At 51.6% G+C, this 19,450-nt stretch overlaps 1 protein-coding gene across 1 annotated transcript in view; it reads left to right on the top strand.

Annotated features, from left to right (window-relative positions):
* Window positions 1-7,101: 7,101 nt before the first annotated feature.
* Window positions 7,102-19,450, top strand: part of CPXM2 (carboxypeptidase X, M14 family member 2) — a gene marked incomplete at both ends in the record, with an annotated part of 142,766 nt that continues 130,417 nt past the window's right edge. The window contains 2 exons of the mRNA XM_080694879.1: window positions 7,102-7,390; window positions 17,574-17,672. Of these exons, the coding sequence (XP_080551005.1) occupies window positions 7,102-7,390; window positions 17,574-17,672 (388 nt within the window). The remainder of the gene's footprint in view (window positions 7,391-17,573; window positions 17,673-19,450) is intronic.

The raw sequence follows: 19,450 nt of genomic DNA, 5'->3' as shown, positions 1-19,450 counted from the left end.
GGTTCATGATGATCTTTAACATTTTCTCTTATACAAATATAGGCTTCTCTTGGTATCTGCAGGAAGACTCTACTCAGTGTACCCGAGGACACCAAAACCTCTGGCTGCTCACCTCCCTTATAGAAAAGAAGGCAGTATTTGCATAGAACCTATCTACATCCTCCTGTAACTATGGCTCACCTCCAGGCTACTGGTAATATCAAATACAATGTAAATAAAATGTAAGCAGTTGTTAACTGTGCTGTTTACAAAATTATGACAACAAAAATGTGTGTCCCTGTGCAGTACAGATGCAAATTTTCCATATGTGTGTGTGTGTGTGTGTGTGTGTGTGTGTGTGTGTGTGTATTTGCGGGTCTAGGGATGGAACCCAGGGGCATTTGACCTCCAAACCACACCCCCTGCCCTATTTTTATTCTTTATTTTGAAACAGGGTCTCACTAAGTTGCGGAGGGCCTCACTAAGTAGCTGAGGCTGTCCGCAAACCACGATCCTCCGGTCCCAGCGCGATCCTCCGGTCCCAGCCTCCCGAATGCTGGGATTACAAGCATGGGCCACCACGCCTGGCCCCAAATATTTTTAATCTGAGGTTGGTTGAGTTTGTGAGTGCGGAGCCTGCAGATCTGGAGGTCCAGCTAGCATCAGCATTCGGCTGACAGATGTGAATTTGGGAATGCTCTGAGGGGTGTGGTGTTTATCTGCGTTTCGGTTGGTGGGACCCTCCAGGAGGCTGCCCTGTGGTGCTGGGGGCTCCTCCAATCCTGCATCCTCAAGGACATGTGACGCCATCCAGCTTTCTGATTGGTGCCCCGTGCTTAGCTGTCAGATAGCACCTCTTCATTTCTCTGGTTCCTAATAACTTTGGGCATCTCATTCTGAGTGATTTGCCTTTCGAGTGTTCTCTTAAACAGCCTTTTTATTCCTTTTGTCTGTTTTCCTACCGGGGCTCCCCTTACTCCGTGTGTGTCATGGATATTCACTTTTTTTGTTGTTGGATTTAGACATTGGGTGTCAGCTCCTGTCTGTTATCTGCCTGTTCATTTGTCCTCTGTGTCTTCTGTGGAACATAAATCCCGCAGGTCAGGACACACAGCCTCGCTAATTAGTGTTCATTTTTTTCCCTTTGTGTTTCTGAGGTTTTATTTATTTAAGACATTTCCCCATCTCTCGGATACAAACACACGTTCCTTGGTTAACTTCATTGTTTCCTTTTGCATAGTTCTTGAAGTGTTTTGGAATCCACCTGGTGTGCGATGTTGGGGAAGGATCTTGGTTTACTTCTCTCCCTGTAGAGCCGGGTTCCCGAGGCCACAGAGTGAAGGATCTACCGTGATTTGCAGTGTTCTCATTTAGTGCACCATCCTCCAACCTAGGTGGGGAAGTCTGTACCTAAGTTTTCTCTTTGGATACATTGGACCCTGGTGTATTTTTGAGCCAAAATTATTCTATGCCTGCCTGCCTGCCTGCCTGCCTGCCTGCCTGCCTTCTTTCCTTCCTTCCTTCCTTCCTTCCTTCCTTCCTTCCTTCCTTCCTTCCTTCCTTCCTATTGAACTCAGGGATATTCTACCTCTGAGCTATACCCCAGCCCTTTTTATTTTGAAACCAGGTTTCACTAAGTTGCTGAGGGTGGCTGAGGCTGACTTCAAACCTGTGATCCTCCTGTTTCAGCCTCTCAAGTACTGGTATTATAGGCTTGTGCCACCATGCCTGGCCTATTTTGATTTATTTAATATTATTCTGGTCTCAGATCAGTTCGAGCTTTTTATATATTTTAACTAATTGATTAGATTGTCCAAATTGTTCATTTCACAAGGCTTAATCATCTTATTTTTGTGTGTGTGTGTCTCTACCCTGTCATTCAGGGGCTTGCAGGAAGCAGAAGTCCACAGGTGACTGAGGTGAACCATGAAGTGAGAGGTGTGGGCAGGGATGAGGGGACAGATGGGGGATACTGAGGCACCAGACACTAGTGGCTGCAGGTTCAGGCCTACAGGAAGTCATTGGCACCCGGAGGCTTGCACAGCTGGGGCTGGGGAAGGGGCTCCGGAGCAGTGCAGAGATATAGCTACCAGCAAGTTCTCTGGGGCCAAGTCGGGCAGGGGTGTAAAGAGGGAGAGAGGAAGAAGTAGCCAGACCTGTCTCTCCCCTCGTTGTCTACCTCCTGTGGCACCTCCCATGGGCCAAGACCTAGCAGAAGCCAGAGGACAAGGGTCTCCAGTCCTTAAGGAGAGCCTCTGGTGTGCGTACAGGGGCAAAAGGGCTGGGGCCATGGGTGCACTTGCACGAGCCGACACAGAGGTGAAATGACATCACTTCTGTAAATAACCTCACACATAGCAGGTGAGCAGGAAATGCTGGGTCTCTCCAGGGATGCCTGGAAAGCTCTGCTATGCTGAGGTCAGCATCTCTGTTGGGGTGGTTTCAGAACAACTCTCGTGTTGCTTGTGAATGGAAGTGCTCATGCCCAAGGAAGTTTCCCCAAAGACCAAATAAAAAATGAAATCGAAGAGTCCAGGCAATGGTGGGGCGAGGAGCCGGGTAGAAAAGGGGATCCATGAGCTAAGAATATGGCTTGTCAAAGATGCCAAATCTATGGGGTATGGGAGTAAGAACAAGCACACTGAAGATTAAATATGAAATGGGTAATTATGTAGTAATGAGACTGAGGACCTTACAAAGGACACTTCCATTTAAACCACCACATCTCAACATGGTAATGAGCGGGAACACCCTCCAGCTTCGTAATTATAATCATAGTTGCCATAACAACTCAGTATCTCTCCCTGAGCATCCATCGCCAGGCTATATTTTTAGCAATGGCTGTGCCTGAGTATGTATTTTTCTTTATATAGCAGCTAATTTTTCAAATTACTGATCCTTCAAAAAAATCCATTTTTGTTCTCTCTCTGAACGTGTAAAAAAGCCTTGGGGATAATTAGGGAAATGAGCAGGTGTGAGAGTCCGTTAAGAAAGACTCTAAAAGTATAGATGTCTTGACAATATTTGTTCCAAGAGAATGTTTTCCTGGACCTGTACACGCTCTTGCTCCTTGTCAAGTGGCTCACCATAAATCTCCTCTGTGGGGCTCATAAATATTTGAACAATTATTAGCTGTGGACGATGCTTGAGGATTATTTGACAAGCATGGATTTATGTTGTATGACAGAAATTGGCTTAGCAGCATCCAGTCTAAGGGGCGAATGAACAGACAAACCTAGCTTCATGGAAACACAACAACAGATTCTCAGGTGACACAGACAATGGCCCGTCTTTCATAAACACTGTTTTAAGAACTCAGAAACCAAGAGGGGTCTGACCTACCATTTTGGTTTCCCTCTGCTCGGCTGCTACTTCTAGCGGGAGGATCTGGTTTTATAGCTATTATTAAGCAATAGCTCGCACTTTCCCAGGCTCCATGTAGGCTCTCTGGAGAGACACACAGTCCTCAGGTTAGGGACCCAGACTGAAGTTAAGTAGAACTGTTGTTTAGTTGAGAGCAAAAAGATCAAAAGAGAGGCACTCTTGGGCAGTGCCACGAAACACCCTCGCCAGGGTTAGTGACACAACAGACTTACTGAAGAAAGAGCTTCTTTCTTGTTCTCTCATTTCTGCAGAGGGTAGAAAATTAGCAGATTATAGTAATCACCAGTTTAAAAGGAGTTTATAAAAGCCGTGCTGGAGGCTGTAAAGGGTATGTCTTACCATTGCTGCCCACCGGGGAGCAGAGAGAACTCACTGGGCTGAGTAGGGGAGCCGGGACTCTCAAGTTGGATTCAAGTGAGTTCTTCAGTTGGGGAACAACATTGTACATGGAGACTAGCTGGGAGGCTCAGATGCAGGGCGGATTGCAAGTCTAGAGGTAGAAGCGGGGAGACCCACCTACCGAGCTCTCCATGATCTGACCTGGGCACTGACAGAGGGAACAGAGCAGGAGATGAGTTAGTCCCTGGGACTTTCAGATAACGTTATCTACAGCAGGAGCTAGGGAAGGAGAGATGGGATAAAGGAGACATGGGAACCTAAAGAATGCAGGGATCCTCCTGGGCACAGGGCAGGAGCTGGGAGGCAGAAGAGGCCTGGAGACCAGAGAGTGAGCTCAGCTATGCCACCCTGGCTTGTTACCCTGCCTGGACTAGGCCCTTCAAAATCCCAGTGAGGAAAGAGAGAGAGAGAGAGAGAGAGAGAGAGAGAGAGAGAGAGAGGGAGGAGGGGGGAGGGGGGAGGGGGAGGGGAGAGGGGAGAGGGGAGAGGGGAGAGAGGAGAGAGGAGAGAGGAGAGAGGAGAGAGGAGAGAGGCGGAGTTGACAGGGGCCTCCAGAACTGCTGAAGGCTGCAGTCCTGGCAGAATCCACAGCATGCAATCAATTCTTACTCTGTTTGTTCTGCTTGCTTTAATTATGTGTCTCTCCAGGGAAAACAAACAAGTGCTCACTAACAGGGAGCCGCGCAAGTGATTCCTGGGCCGTGCTGGGAGTCACACTGGGGTGGGATCCAGACACGGCGGTGCAGATAGATGTTCTGTTGTTTACCTGAGAGGTGCCCGAGAAGACATGAAATGTCTTCAGAACTTAAGGACTGGGGGCTACCAAGGTTCATTCAGCCTGACTCTAACTACCAGATGAATCAGGGTTTAGTAGTTCTGACCATCTCTAGTTTGCTGTGTGTCTTGGGGTAAGTCGGCACATCAGCCTCCTCTATAAAATGCAAGGGGTGAAGTCATTTATCTTTCCAGCTCTGTCAGAATTACTAGAATTCTGACAGCTTCACAAACATGATAGTGTTGAACTCACCTTTTAGGAAGTTCTGTAGTTTGGGGGTGCTGGTGTCTGTCTCTTTAAATTTTTTTTTTTTTAATGTGTGGTGCTGGGGATTGAACCCAGGGGCATTCTATCACCAAGCTACACCCTAGCCCTATTTTTATTTGGAAACGGGTCTCTGGCTAAGTTGCTGAGAGCCTTGTTAAGTTACTAGGGCTGGCTTTAAGTGTTCAATCCTCCCGTCTCAGCCTTTCAAGCACTGGGATTCCTTGTCTGGAAGTTTAGCAAGCACAGGGCTGTGGACAAGGTGGTGCAGGCTACACACCTGGCCTGAACAGTTCTGCAGCTCCTTCAGGCCGGGCTGCCAGGTGGGCCTCCCGCTAGCTGGGACTGCCAGGTGTATGGCTCTCTGGCTGCAGCAGCCTCTGTACTGACCTGTTCTGTTGTCTGAAGTAGCCTGGCTTCAGACAAAACAGCCCCTGTGGATGAGCTCTGGGGACACATCTCAGAGAAGAAGGGGTGGGATAAAGCCCATCCCAGGCCTGCTGAGAGCCCAAGGGGAGGGGAAAGGGTCCTCTCTCTCTCCCTCCACTCTGGAACCTCTGCTGCTGCCTCTGGGTTCTGGGATGTCCTGGGGTTGACAGCCAGGCCCAAAGGCCCCTGGTCTTCCCCAACAGGCCCCGACTCAGCCTGCAGCTTCCCCCTGGACCTCCTGCTTTGCCCTTCAACCTGGGAGCCCAGAAGCCTGGCCCTAAAGATTTGCTTGTTTGGGTGACTTGAGTGGAGAGACTGAGGGAAAACGAGATGCCAAGTGCATGTATGTGAGTAAGGATTGTGGCAACTGTCCTGGCCCATGATCTGCCCACCACGGGGATCAGAAGCATGACCCGCTCCTAGCAACTTGGAGACGCTTTGCCCTGGTGCCCAGGTTTTGCTCATTACCATCCTGGGATCATGCCACAGACCCAGAGGGACTGGGAAGGCGAGAGCCCAGGGCGTGAGGGTCAGCCTGGCCCCATGGTAGACATCAAAGACATCATATCTGAATCCCTAGAACCTTTGAATAAGTCAGGCTCTGGGGCCAAAAGGGACGGAGCAGGGGATCAAGGTCATGGCCTGTATAGTGGGTGGTGGTCCTGGGGTACCGAGCCCCCTCTAATCACAGCTTCAAGGATAAAAGATGGGGTGATGTGAAGCTGAGGGCTGGCTCCAAGACAGGGCCCACGGGAAGGACCAGAGACGGCCCTGCAGGAGCTGTGGGGTGCAAGAAGAGACACAAGGTGGCCAGCAGCAGGACAGTCTGGCCTCTGCTGATAGCCAACAGCAGATGGGACCCAAGCCTACAATTGCCTGTAGCTGACTGACTGACTTCAGCCATTCCCTGGCAGGCGGGAGCCTCCCCAGAGCTCCCTACAGAACCTCAGCTCTGCCCACACCTTGACTTAGCCTGGTGGCACCGGAGCTGGCTTCTAACCCCCACAGCTACAGGGAAACAGGCAGGTATTTTAAGCCACCAAATATATCACAATTCGTTATAAGAGCAGTAGAAAGATCAAAGCAGTTCCTGGCTCCCCGACATCCTAGCCTGCAGAGTAGAAGCCATCGGGATGTGAGTTCCTGCTCCACATAATAAAATAATAATAATGATAATGATAATAATAATAATAATATTAATAATCCTACCAAAGGGTGAGAGGCCCTTTTCAAAGGGAGGCCACCCGAGGGCCTCAGGCTGAGCCTGCTCTCTGGACTAGCCATATGCCCCAAGGATGGTGGCCCTCAGGGTGACTCGTTCTCTGTTCTCTCTTGGGTAGAATCGTACTCTGGGACAGGAGGGTGCAGGTGTCTCCCAGAGGCATGCTGGGAGAGAACTTTATCCACAGAACACAGCGACCTCTGGCATTCCCGAGCCAGGATCCTGGTGGACAAGAAAGCTGTCTGGTGCAGGACAGGAAGCTGGGCGGCCAAACTTCAGGATTGGCATTAGCACCTTAGGAGGGTCTATTCTCTGTGGTGACATTTCTCCATCTCAAAGTTTCCTTGTAAGAGGGGCACTCTCTGAGTCTCTGGGGAAGGGGCCCAGAGTGCGGAAAGGAAGTCTAGAGGGAGTTCCAGGGTGAAGGGGCTCCAACACCTGCCTGCGGGACCGCCTGGGATCCCGGGACAGGACTGGGGAGGGCGGGCCGAGCCCCTGGCCCGCCCCGCGCCCAGCCCAGCCCAGCCCAGCCCAGCCCCGCCCGGCGGCCGGTCACACGCTGCGCCAGCGCCCCTGCCCCGCGCCTCAGCCTCAGCCCGCCCGGCGCTGCAGTGACCCGGACCCTGCCCAGGGCGCGGGCGGAGCGGGCATGGCTCGCCGTGGGGCCGCCGCGCTGGCCCTGGTACTCCTGGCCATGGCCCTGGCTGGGGCGGGATCCCAGGGCACAGCCCTCGAGGACCCCGACTACTACGTGGTGCAGGAGCCCTGGAGCCGGGAGCCCCAGCCCGAGCCCTTCACGCCGCCGCTGCCCGAGGGCGCCGGGGAGGAGGAGCAGGAGCTGCAGCCACCGGAGCCCAGGCCGCCCAAGAGGGCCACCAAGCCCAAGAAGGTTCCCAAGAGGGAGAAGTTCGCGGCAGAGTCCCCTCCGCCTGCGTCAGGTAACTTTCTGCCCTGTCTGGGTGGTCTAAGGGGGCAGCCGTCATCGTGCACCTCAAGGGTACAGCTGGCTCCCGGTCTGTCGGGATGAGGGCGCCAGCCAGCCTCCCCGGGGTGCCCGCCTCCCTCGCGACTGCATCTGCGCCCTCTGAGACCCACATTCCCGCCCCAGGCTCCAATTCTCTAGACAACAGGTCTTTCAGCCAGAGATTCTTCCTGTCTGTCCACTTATCCAGGCTTCTCCGGGGCATTTTCTTGAGTGAGCTTCCCATTTGGCCATGTGAAGCTGGCCTGTTTTGGCAGAAGGCCCCTGTGGGGAGTCCTGCCAGTGAGCCTGTACCCAGCCAGCGTCCCCTCTCAGTCCCTCCCTCCCCTTGTCAGTGGGTCCCTTTAATCCTCTGCAGAGCTCGAGTTAAATGTATAGCTCCCCGCCCAGTGCAACTCAGGTCCACTTTGCAACTTAGGTCCCCATGCAACTCAGGTCCCCTTTGCAACTCAGGTCCCTGTGCAACTAACTCAGGACCTAGTGCTACTCAGGTCCCCTTGCAACTCAGGTCCCCTTTGCAACTCAGGTCCCTGTGCAACTCAGGTCCCCTTGCAACTCAGGTCCCCTTTGCAACTCAGGTCCCTGTGCAACTAACTCAGGACCTAGTGCTACTCAGGTCCCCTTGCAACTCAGGTCCCCTTTGCAACTCAGGTCCCTGTGCAACTCAGGTCCCCTTGCAACTCAGGTCCCCTTTGCAACTCAGGTCCCTGTGCAGCTCAGGTCCCCTTGCAACTCAGGTCCCTGTGCCCCAGGCCCATTAATGGTGGCTGCTGCAGCCACCTCTCTGCCTGGATGGAGAGGGTGGGCTGCAGGAGACCTGGGGAGCTCCGTGGTGGTTGGCAGCTGGGGTGTCCTGCTTTCCCTTCTTCCCTCACGCCCTTCTCAGATGCATCCTTGGTTTCTGCCAGGCCTGTCTGGGAGGCAGGACTTCCGCTTGGTTTACTGCGCTAATCTTGTGAAGTGGGGCTTTCTCTTAATTGTTCCAAAGGGTCTTTGCTCAGTTGTCAGTTGCAAAGGCTGCAGTCTTAGGAAGTCAGCCAGCTGTGGGGAGCGAGCAGGGTTGTGGCCTAATTCTGCAGCCTTGCAGGAGCCGTCCCTGAAAGCACCCAGGTGCCAGGGCTGCTGTTGCAGCACTCCTGGTTCAGCAGTGCTGGCGACCGGGGGGAGTGGTGGAGGTGGAGGCGCTGGAAAGGAAGGCCTGATCTGAGCACACCTTTGTACCTCACGAGGCCCCGCCATGTTTCACAGGCAATTCTGTGAGTCGCATAACCCTGAGCAGAACCGTCCAGACCTCCCAGTGTTTCCATGGAGTTATAAAAACTAAGACATGCAAAAGCCTGCAGCTGATAAGAGGAGTGTGAGAGGCACTCGCTTTTAGAATGCCAACAGTGAACAGGAGCTCCCTGCACCCATTCATCAGTTCTCTCTGGTGCTGGAGGGCAGATGTTCTTGCTATGTTCCTGATGAGGAACCTGAAAATAAGTTGTTCAGTGGCCCTTGCTGACTTGGGAGACTTGGAAGCCCTTCTGTGCTGGTTACTCAAGGCCTCTTTGGTTTGGTGATTGGAGTCAAATCCACATGTTACTATTATTATTATTTTTTTAATCTGCTCTGTGTTTAGCATGGCAGGGCGGTTGGAGGAGAGACTCCTGTTATGTTCTGGTTGTCCCTGGGTGCAGTGGCAAGGGGAGGAGGAAGAAGCCACAGACTGCTTGCCACCCGGGTCTGGGGCTCACCGGCTGGGGGACCTGGGGACCCGACCCCACTTCCTGAGCTTCAGCTTCTTCGCCTGCTGATAGGAAGAGAAGCACCTGCTACTGTGCTCCACTGTCCATTGCTACAGAAGCTTTTCAGCAGCAGCTTGCAGTTCTCCTGCAACTCGCAGTTGTGCCCAGCCCCCTGTGAACCCTGCACTCATTTCAGAGATCTTTCCTAAGCCGGGCGTGGTGGCGCACGCATGTAATCCCAGCATTTGGGAGGCTGAGACAGGAAGATTGTGGTTTGCGGACAGCCTCAGCTACTTAATGTGGTCCTTTGTAACTTGGTGAGATCCTGTTTCAAAATAAAGAATAAAAAAATAGGGCTCAGGATATAGGTCGGGGGTAGAATGCCTCTGGGTTCAACCCCCAGTACCGCAAAAAACAAACAAACAAACAAACAAACAAACAAACAAAAACCAAAACCAGTTCAGCACCAGGTACAAAGACAGCCTGCTACCTGCCCTTGCAGACCTCATAGACGTTGGCAGACTTTGAGGAAATAGCCGCTGTGCTGAGAGTTGCACAGAAATGTGGGTGTCAAAATAAGTAGCCGGGGCTCGGGCAGTGTATCCTCAAGGAGGCGACACTTAACGCATGAAGGGTTTAAAAATGTCAGAAGAGTAAAGCCGTGATATGCTGAATGCAATGGAATCTTTAAAGATATTTATTTAGCTTTTTAGTCTAAAATAGTTCTAGATTCACAGGAAATTGCAAAAATAGCACAGCAAGGTCTTATGTACCCACCGACTTCACAGTTTCCACCAATGATAAAGCTCAGATAACTGGAGCACAGGGTTTCTCAACCTTGGCGGTACTGACATCCTTTTGGTTACGGTGCGTGTACGAGTTGTGTGATGCACACGTCGGAGTCCTGTGCAGATAGCATGTTGAGCAGCACCCCTGGCCCTGACCCACCAGTAAAACCCTCCCATCGGGCATCAGATGTCTCTAGACATAGCACGGTACCCCCAGGGTTTGAGAGTCACTGCTGTATACAGCATGGAAACCAGGAAATCCACACCTTTCAATAGTGTTAACCAGATCACAGTGTTATTCGGTTTTCAGTGTGTGTGTGTGTGTGTGTGTGTGTGTGTGTGTGTGTGTGTGATCATTTTTTGAAGTTGTATCATAGAACTTTGAGATCCTTTATGTGAACAGCAGTTCATCCCAGAACTTTAGAGCTTGAAGGAACCCAGTGGTCACCACTTGGAGGGAGAGCCATGTGTGCTGCAGGATTCCGACCGCGCACAGCCTCTGTGGACACTCTGCCACAGCTGGGCTCTCACTACCTCCAGGATCCCGTTCACTGGTTGAACAGGACTGATTGCTGGAATGTTCATACAGGCTTGACAACCTGCTTCTTTCCAGTTCTATGTATTGATCTGTTCCCAGCTGAAGTTTGGTTTCCCTGTCCCTGCAGTGGGATATTTTGGGGTCCAGGGAGTGAGCCTCAGGCCCTCAGTTTTTAATCCCAGGGTGAAGAATAACATCAGGGCCCCAGGAGGCATGCCTGTGAATTGGGGTATGCTGACTTTGCACGGCCTCTCCGAATCAATGTCTTCATTTGTGGCCATGCCCTTTAAAAGAATAAAATGGAAGTGAGTAATATACTCAGTTACAGAGCTCACTTAGCCCCTTCTACTCAGCAACAAGAAGCAAAAAAACATACAAGGGTCTGAATAAATGATCCGAAGGATTTTTCTTTCTCCTGTATTGCATCTTGGCTCAGAAGCAGGCTCAGCAATATCGCCTTTCACTTGAGTTTCTGCTTGTAAGTTTGTCTGCAGTTTTCTTCATGCACTGCGATTGGAATACCTGTTTCAAGACCAGAGTCCGGAGCCCGTGGAATTTGCAAAGCAGGCAGCGAGCCATGGCTGTTCTTATGTCTGGGCCCAAACACATCTAGTTTGCATTTGTACCGTGTTGTGACTCTGAAGTGTGTGTGTGTGTGATAACAACCAAGGCGTTACTTGACCATGTTTGAGTATAAGCAAAGCTCAGCCTGTTGTGGAACGGGCTTCACCTCTTCCTGGTGAGCTGGCTTCACCTCTTCCCAGTGCTGCAGTTTGGCCTGTGGATGGAAATGTCTTCTCTTGGACAGAGCTGGAGTGTGAGGATTAGGAGAACATGTCTGTAAATATTTTAAAGCAGATTAAAAGAAAGCACCATGACGCTGTTAGCACAGTTAAACAACTAACAAGCGAGACTCAGCGTCAGATTCTACGCTCACTTTAAGAATTCAATCCGAAGCTTTTGGTCCAGGTCGACTCCCTATAAAACTCCGAGGGAAAGGATGTATTATAAAAAAAAGAAAAACCAGCTTTCTAAGGCGCTTCCGCCCTTTCCAAAATGCTTTCCAAAGTCAACTCAGTGTTGGCACATTCCCTCCTGCCTGTGCCCAGGGTTCTAGAAACCAGGGCTTGTGCCTGGATAATAAAGGGTGGGACTCTTTTAAGTTGAGGAGCTGGCTTGCATGCTCTGATCCATAAAAATAGCCATCATGCTTCCCTGTGGACCCCACGAGTCTGTGACTGCCAGACTTCATGGTGGTTGGTGCCTTTGGTGCCGGGATAAAGGAAGCCTGGCCCCTGGAGCCTGGATGTCCCCGAGGGTCTCGGGAGCTGTACACTCAGGCTTGGCATAGCCAGCAGTGACGAGCTCTGCTCTCTGTCTCTTGACCTGCTCAGGCCCCTGCCGCTGCCTCTCTGGGATCACGGGTCCCCAGCATTGGGGTTTCCTTGGCTGGCTGTGGAAAGGGCTGGTGTTCCCACTCACCTGGCATCCTGGTGGGCGCAGAGCCCCTTCAGATGCTAACTTGACACCTGATGCCATGGATCTGTATGGATACCTGGACCACGTGAAGCATGGGAGCTGCTCCAAGTCTGGCCCTTGGGGGCTCGTGGGCCTTCTTGATTTCTCACCGTGGGGTGGAGATGATAACACCCCACTTCCCCAGGCTTGGAGTCGGGTGGCCAGTGTCCAGCCCCTTGGGCTCTGGAGGGCAGCTCAGTGATGCCTCTGCCCCATTCCTCGGACCTGGCCAGGTTGCCCTGTGGGCCCTACCAGGTAGCACACTGTGACCTGCGTGTCCTTTTCTATGACGTCACCTCCCAGATCCAGTCGTCTCCCAGGCCTTCTTGGCTCAGGCTTGGTTCCAGGTGGAACCAGTCCGGGACGGGCAGGTACAAAGCGCCCTGCACAGTGCCCACACAGGCCCGCCTGTGCCTGCTGCTGCCGTTACCATTGTGTCTCCTGTGAAGCAAAGGATCCATCTGGCTGTGAGTCAGGAAGCTGCTGACCGCAGAGAGTGGGAGTGCTGGTCACTAAGGCACTAGAGCCCCACTGACCCCACTGTCCCTCGGGCCCCAGGTCTCCTGGAGACAGACGTCCGCCTGAGAGTCTGGTCCAGAGGGGTCAGGGCTGACCCAGGCTGGTTTCACAGGGAGGACAGAATGGAGATAGATGGACATACAGAGGAGGGCTGGGGAGAGACTGTTCAATTGATTGTATGATTATCTCATTTTGGTGTGAGCCTGGTAAGAAGCACTTGGGAAATCATACTAGTGCTCCCATGTCTACCCCACAACCTCCCCTCCCTGCTAGACCACAGAATTCACCAGTCTCTACAGGCAGGAGCATCATTCAACCACTGAGCCACCTCTCAGGGTGAACCCCCGGACTCGTGTTTCCTCTGGGAACTGTCTGTCCTCAGAATTGGACAGGGGCATAGGCCATTTGCTTGCTGTGCCCTGGCCCCCTTTTCTGCTTATGTCCGCACAGAGCAGGGCTTTCTAATTACCGCTGCTTAGCTTCTGTGTCCACTGGTGAAGCCTCCCCAGCTCGCTGCGTGAGGGTTCTCTGCATATCTGCGTGTTCATGATGGGTTAGAAAGCTGTGATTGTCCTGGGGCCTTGAGGCTCCATTTCTGGGGAGCTCCCGAGAACCCAATGGTCAGTTCTTCCTCCTAATGGAAAAGACACAGACAAGGAAGTGAGTGCCCTGGGCCAGGTCCCTCCTCCAGGGGAATTCAGAGCCGTGCGGGACTGGAATTTCCTGGGGAAATGTAAAACTGCGGCACAGCAAAGGATTTTCAGTTTCTGGGGCTTTGCTACTGTAAGATTCTTGTATAGAGAGGGGAAAATAGTTTTCTATTAACCTAGAAGAATTATATTTATCACCGTAGACCAGAATAGAACATGTGGCCTGCATTGGCAGTTCAGTTTGCTACTTCTAAGGAATTCTGTGTTGTCACGCGGCCCAGATGGAGAAGTTGATTTGGTGCTGGCTCCTTCTCTGAAGACTATTTCCACTTTACTTTCTTCTTTCATCTGTACAGACCATATGTTGCCTTTCTCATTATAAGAGAGGAGGGGGCCGTGCAAAGGAGGCCTGTGAGCCAGCTGGGGAGGGCGGGCTCAGACTTGGATGGGTCTCCAGCTGGTCATGCCCGGAGCAGACCTCTTCCTGTTCTGAGCCTCAGTCTCCCCATCTGTGCAGTTAAATTTGTGATTAACCTCCTGTTCTCAGTGAGTCCTTGCCAAGGTCGAGTGCTACATTCGAGTGAGAAGACCTTGTAAATTGTGAGCCACATTACACGTTAGCTGTTAGCAACTGGAATGGTGCTTTGTGATGTGTGGGGCTCTATGATAACTGTCAGGGTTTGAATAGAGAATGTCGCTGGAAAGGCTCGTGTGTTGGCAGGGCAACAATATTCAGAGGTGAAATAACCGAATCAGGTCAAATCTCCTCAGTGGATAAGTCCAATGAAGGGCTAACGATTTGAGTGGAATTACTGGGTGGTAACTTAGACAGTGGCTGTGCCTGGAGGAGCTGGGTCACTGGGTGCTGCTGCTTCTCTGTCTCTTTCTGTCTTCCCACTGCCATGAGAAGAGCTGCTGTCCTTTGCTGTCCTTTGCCGTGCCATCATGATATCTTCCTTAGAGTTGGCCGACTGTGGACTGTACCTCTGAAACAGCGAGCCCAAATGAACCTTTCTTCCTCTCAGTTGTATGTCTGGTCTTTTGGCCATAGTGATGGAATAGCAGACTAAAACAACAGCATTGACCATGAAAAGATAGAAGCCATCTTTTGTTCAAGGATAATGATTTGGCGTCTCCCTGAACACTCCCCCCACACCATTAAGTTCTTTCTCTGTAACAACTGCCTCTGGCAGGCGCTGCTGGCTTCTACTGAAGAGGCAGCCAAGGTAGACAGGTAAAGCAGGACTCCTGAGGACACGCTGAGAATAAGACATCTTTCTGAGGAGGAGGTGACTGTCTAATAATCTGAAATGGCTTTGTTAATTGGCACAAGCCGCCAGCTGTTTGGGGTATTTTGGTTTGCATTTTAAAGTCTCTTTAACATAATAGATTCTTATTCTTTGTGCATGGTATCTGTCAGCATTCTTGCAGCCATAATATAAATACCTGACCACACAACTTAGAGGTAAGCAGATTTATTTTCTTACAGTTTCTAGCTCAGCCCATGTGAGGCTGGGGACCGCGGGCCTCAGCCATGGTCGAAAGAGAGCACATGGGCTGAGCTCCTCACATCATGGAGGCCGGAAGCAAGAGAGGGAACAGGAACAGGGGAGGAAGAACCCTTTATGTAAGCCCCAAGGCCTCACCCAGGGACCCACCTCTAGCCACACCCCATGAACCTACCAGGTGCCACCCAAGTACATCCACTGTAATGAATGTATCCACTTCCGCGATCACAACCCTCCTGACTCAGTCACATCAGCCCCAAACACCAATTTGGAGCTCTTCAAGGGGCCATCCTATATCTGACCACAACGTACCTTTCTCCACAAACCTGCAGGGCAGATAGATGGGGTGGACCCAACACTGAGCCGGGCTCTCAGGCAGTCCTCCTGACCACCACCTGCCTGGACAAAGGTGGTCAGCCCTTGCCCATGATCCCTGCGCCATTGGCCACTACCTTTGGGGACTCTGTTCCCTACGTGGTCCACCTGGACCTCTCTGGGTGCCCACAGCTGAGCATGCTGGTTTCCCTCACTGTGGTGCCGGGTGTCACCTGGGCTGGCTCTCTGCTGCCAGCTTTCTCTGTGTGACCTCGGAAGGCTCCAGGGAGGTGGCCTGGCTGGGAGGAGGCTTGCAATGAATCTGACTTCCCGAGAGGGCTAGAACAGAACATTCTTTCCCAGAACTTTGGCTTTTTCTGTTTGTAGTTTATAAACTTTTTTTCTTTCGTAAAACCTCGTATCTTCCTACCACATCAAACTCAGCCTCACTTGTGCTGCCAGTTTTCCTAAACAAACAAGGTCTTTGCAGACCCTCCACCAGGCTCCTTTGGAAACAGCTGTCTCCAGTGGGTACCGGCCATGACATTCCGGCCCATGGAATCAGGACTGAGCTGGGTGGCACCAAGCAGATGCTGATGTGATCCACGCTCTGGGCCAGTCCTCCTCCAGCCATTGTGAAAGCATCCATTTTCTGGCATCAGGGCCTGAAATGGGACATTTAATTTTGTGATTTCTTTTGAGCTTATATAAAAAAATGGAAGCTATTTCCAGAGGGTATCACTCAAAAATATAACAAAAAAGAGATTTCCCTTAGCGGGTCCCAGTGTGCCTTGGCGTTACTTGATGACTTAGGGTTTTCTTAACAAGAAAATAATTCTTTTTGGGCAAAAGAGGCGATTGTCAAATTATCTGGAATGATTTCATTCATTGGCACGAGCCACAAGTTATTTTGGGTATTTTACTTGTATTCTTTTTTATTTATTTATTTATTTTTTCGGTACTGGGGATATAACCCAGGGTCATTCTACCTCCGAGCTACACTTTCACCCCTATTTTTTATTCTTTACTTTTATTTATTATTTTTTTGGTGGTACTGGGGTTGCTGGAAACCCTTCTACCTCCGGAGTACACTCCCAGACCTATTTTATCCTTTTTATTTGGAAACAGTGTCTCTTAAGCCAGCGTGGCTGGCTTCGAACCTGTGCGATCCTCCTGTCTCCGCCTCCCAAACGCGGGGATTACAAGCGTGCGCCACCACGCCCGGCTTTATTCTTTATTTTGAAACAGGATCTCTCTGAGTTGCAAAGGGCCTCTCTAAGTAGCTGAGGCTGTCTGCGAACTGTGATCCTCCTGTCTCAGCTTCCTGAATGCTGGGATTACAGGCATGCCACCATGCTCAGCTTTTACTTGCATTATAAAGTCTCTTTAAAAGAACAGTTATTCTCCCAGTATCTTTCTCCACAAATCTGCTCTTCTCTTGTTTTTGTCTGTCTGTCCATTGGTCCACTGCTTCATTCATCACATCCTGCTATGTGGCCGACTGGCAATAGCCTAGTAGTGAGCAAGGCCAGATGCAGCCCCGCCCCTGAGCACCGCTGCTGGGAAGCCGCGCACAGGACCGGTGTGTGGAGCTGCAGAGGAGGCTGCCAGAGCCCCCAGTCCCCATCACAGAGCACAGCCATCCCCCAGCTGCTGGGAGCCTGACAGGTGGCTCACAGTTCTTCCCTTTCCAGTAGACGTGCCCTGGAAGGCTGCACCTTATCTTGGGGACGGGGACGGTTTCTGCTTCAAGCTCCCAGGTGACCAGTGAACCAGGCTCAGGCTAAGACCTGGCTCCTTCCACGACCTCATCCTACTTCCCTCCCCTCTTCTCCCCAAACTCCTGAGAGCATCAGGCTCTGCCTAGAGGCAAGCTGACCCCAGAGAGATGCTATATTAGATTTAGGTGGAGAGTTCTGGAAAGCCAGCCTAATTAGCTGATGACAGAGCCGAGATTCTCCAGGTGGGCTGGAGCCAATTAGCTAGAGAGTGAAGGGGAGGTTCTCCTGCAGGAAGAGCAGCACGTGCAGAGTTCTGGCGGGACAAAGCACGCGCTGGCGGCTGCCCTGCGTGCTCTACGGGTAGCTGCTCAGGCCACGGCGAGCGGGCTTTCCGGGCGTGAGCACCATGGACTGTGCCCTTGGAAGGGTTCATTTCCCTGGTGGGTTCACTGAGTCCTTTCACATCATCACCCCAGGTCCCTAAGTGGCAGCCTTGGAGAATTTGGCGGGAGAAGCCAGCAGGGTGGAAGATGCCGGCTCTGGGGTCTGAAGTGCAGCTTTCTGTTTCCAGCTCCAGCACAGATGTGTGGCACCTCCGGGCCTCAGGGAGGGCACGAGCGCCTTGCAGTCTTAGAACGGTAACGGCCTGCATGCGTGCGTTGCTTTTGTTAGGGGTGTGTTTCACACGCTTCCTGTCCTTTAACCACGGATGCCTCAGAGTCCAGGGCACCATCTCCGGGGACAGGAGCAGAGCTGGAGGTGCTGCTCTGCAGGACGGGACGGTGAGCTCTCGCACCCGAAGCAGCCCTGACGTGCGTGCAGAAATAAAGGCATCGTCTCCTTTTCTCTCTCTAGGTAAAAGTAGCAACAGAAAAGGCAGGAGAAGCAAGAGCCCCGAGAAGGCTGCCAGCGATGGCCACGCTGTCCCCACGGCCCAAGAGGAGGTCAGAGAGAGTAAGTAGGGCTCTGGGAGAGCCCCGCCCCGTCCCGTCACTGGTCCAGGGCTGAGGACTTGCAGGGTGCACATCTTCTGTGGGCCTCCTGCTAAGCCAGGTTTTCCCGACTGGCTCACTCAAGCCCCTTCTAAATCCCCTGGATCTTTGAGCCACGGTCCCCACCCATCCCTCCCTCCCAGGACAACATTGTCTCCTTCGCTGTAGAGCTGCTCCGCGTCCCATAGTCCTGGCTGTACGTTTCTTATCTCCCAGTCTGGCCCAGGGGCCCCTGGGGTCAGAGATCAATGTTCTGTTTCCACAGTATGCAACGCTAGGCCTGGGACCTGAGCTATGTGAAAATTCTGATCCTGTAATTACTTACCTTAGAATGTTGGGAGGTGTTAGTTCCAGACCCATGGACTAGCGATAGCTAGTACTATGATCGGCTGTCATATCACCGTTATTGTCTCCTTGTTATTCTCTTTTTGGGGGGGAATTGAACCCAAGGCATGCTACCTCTGAGCTACACCCCCTATTTTGTTCCTTTTTTTTTTTTTTTACGGGTCTGGGGGTGGAACCCAGGGGCATTTGACCTCCAAGCCACACCCCCTGCCCTAGTTTTTATTCTTTATTGTGAAATGAAACAGGGTCTCACTGAGTTGCGGAGAGGGCCTCACTAAGTCGCTGAGGCTGTCCGCCAACCACGATCCTCCGGTCTCAGCCTCCCGAATGCTGGATTACAAGCGTGCGTCACCACGCCCAGCTCGTTCTTTGTTCTGAAACAGGGACTTACTAAGTTACTGAGGCTAGCCTCAAACCCGTGATCCTCCTGTGTCAGACTCTCAAGTACTGGGATTATTATAGGCATGTCCCACTGTGCCTGACACGTCGCTTTGTTATTCTAAAGTATGATATCCAGAATCACCTTTTTGCTAGCATTAGTAATAGCAGCCATTTGTTTAGTACTTATGGACTTGCCAGGTACTCTGTATTTGACATCTCCCAGTGCCCCTCTGAGCATTATTATTATTATTATTATTATTATTATTATTATTTCCATTTTACAGATAAGAAAAATAAGGGTCAGTAATGTAAGCAATTTGCCCAGTGTTATCCAGCTTGTAAGTGGCACATCAGAGACTTGAACCCAAGCTTTCTGATTGTAGACTTCTTTGCTTTGCCATCCTGCTGTCCCAAATAAACAGGACAGTTCACAGTTTGCACTCGCAGAGACTGAATTCACTTTCAGCTGCCATGTGAGCCCGTAAGCTGTGTCACCGGGCAGATTGTGACAAATAAATTGCATGGCCCCTAGGCACTAGGCAATGATTTGGGCTGTGTTTTTAAGAGCTCACCATCAAAGAAATCATGGCTATGACTAACAGCGCATCCTAAAATAAAAACAGAAGTCAATAATAATGAACTTCCACAATCACCTGCCAAACAGAGAGTATATTCCTCCTTAGAGTGAGGCGCGCCGTCCCCCCTGCCCACCGAGAGGACTCTGTCTGCAGAAGGGCTTACTGAGTACGCAGTGCTATGCTGGGCTGTGTTTCTGGTCCTTCAGGGTCTCATTAACGGGGTGGTGCTAAGTCTTCTCAGCTTGCGTGGGCCCAGGGTGTTGACGTTTCGTCCCTCCATCCGGGCGGGCTGTTGAAACACCAGCTGTTCCTTCAGGCCCCCAAATGCCGCAGGCTGAGGCAGGTTAGCGCGCCGGCCTCAGGGGCCCTCCGGGTTCTCACTGCTGTCAGATCTGGGCCTGGCATTTCTTCGCTGGTTAATCTTTAAGTGCCTTCA

This window comes from Muscardinus avellanarius (genome assembly GCF_963383645.1).
Source record: "Muscardinus avellanarius genome assembly, chromosome: 4".
NCBI classification, from domain to species: domain Eukaryota; kingdom Metazoa; phylum Chordata; class Mammalia; order Rodentia; family Gliridae; genus Muscardinus; species Muscardinus avellanarius.
This window is presented reverse-complemented; position numbering and strand designations above follow the sequence as displayed.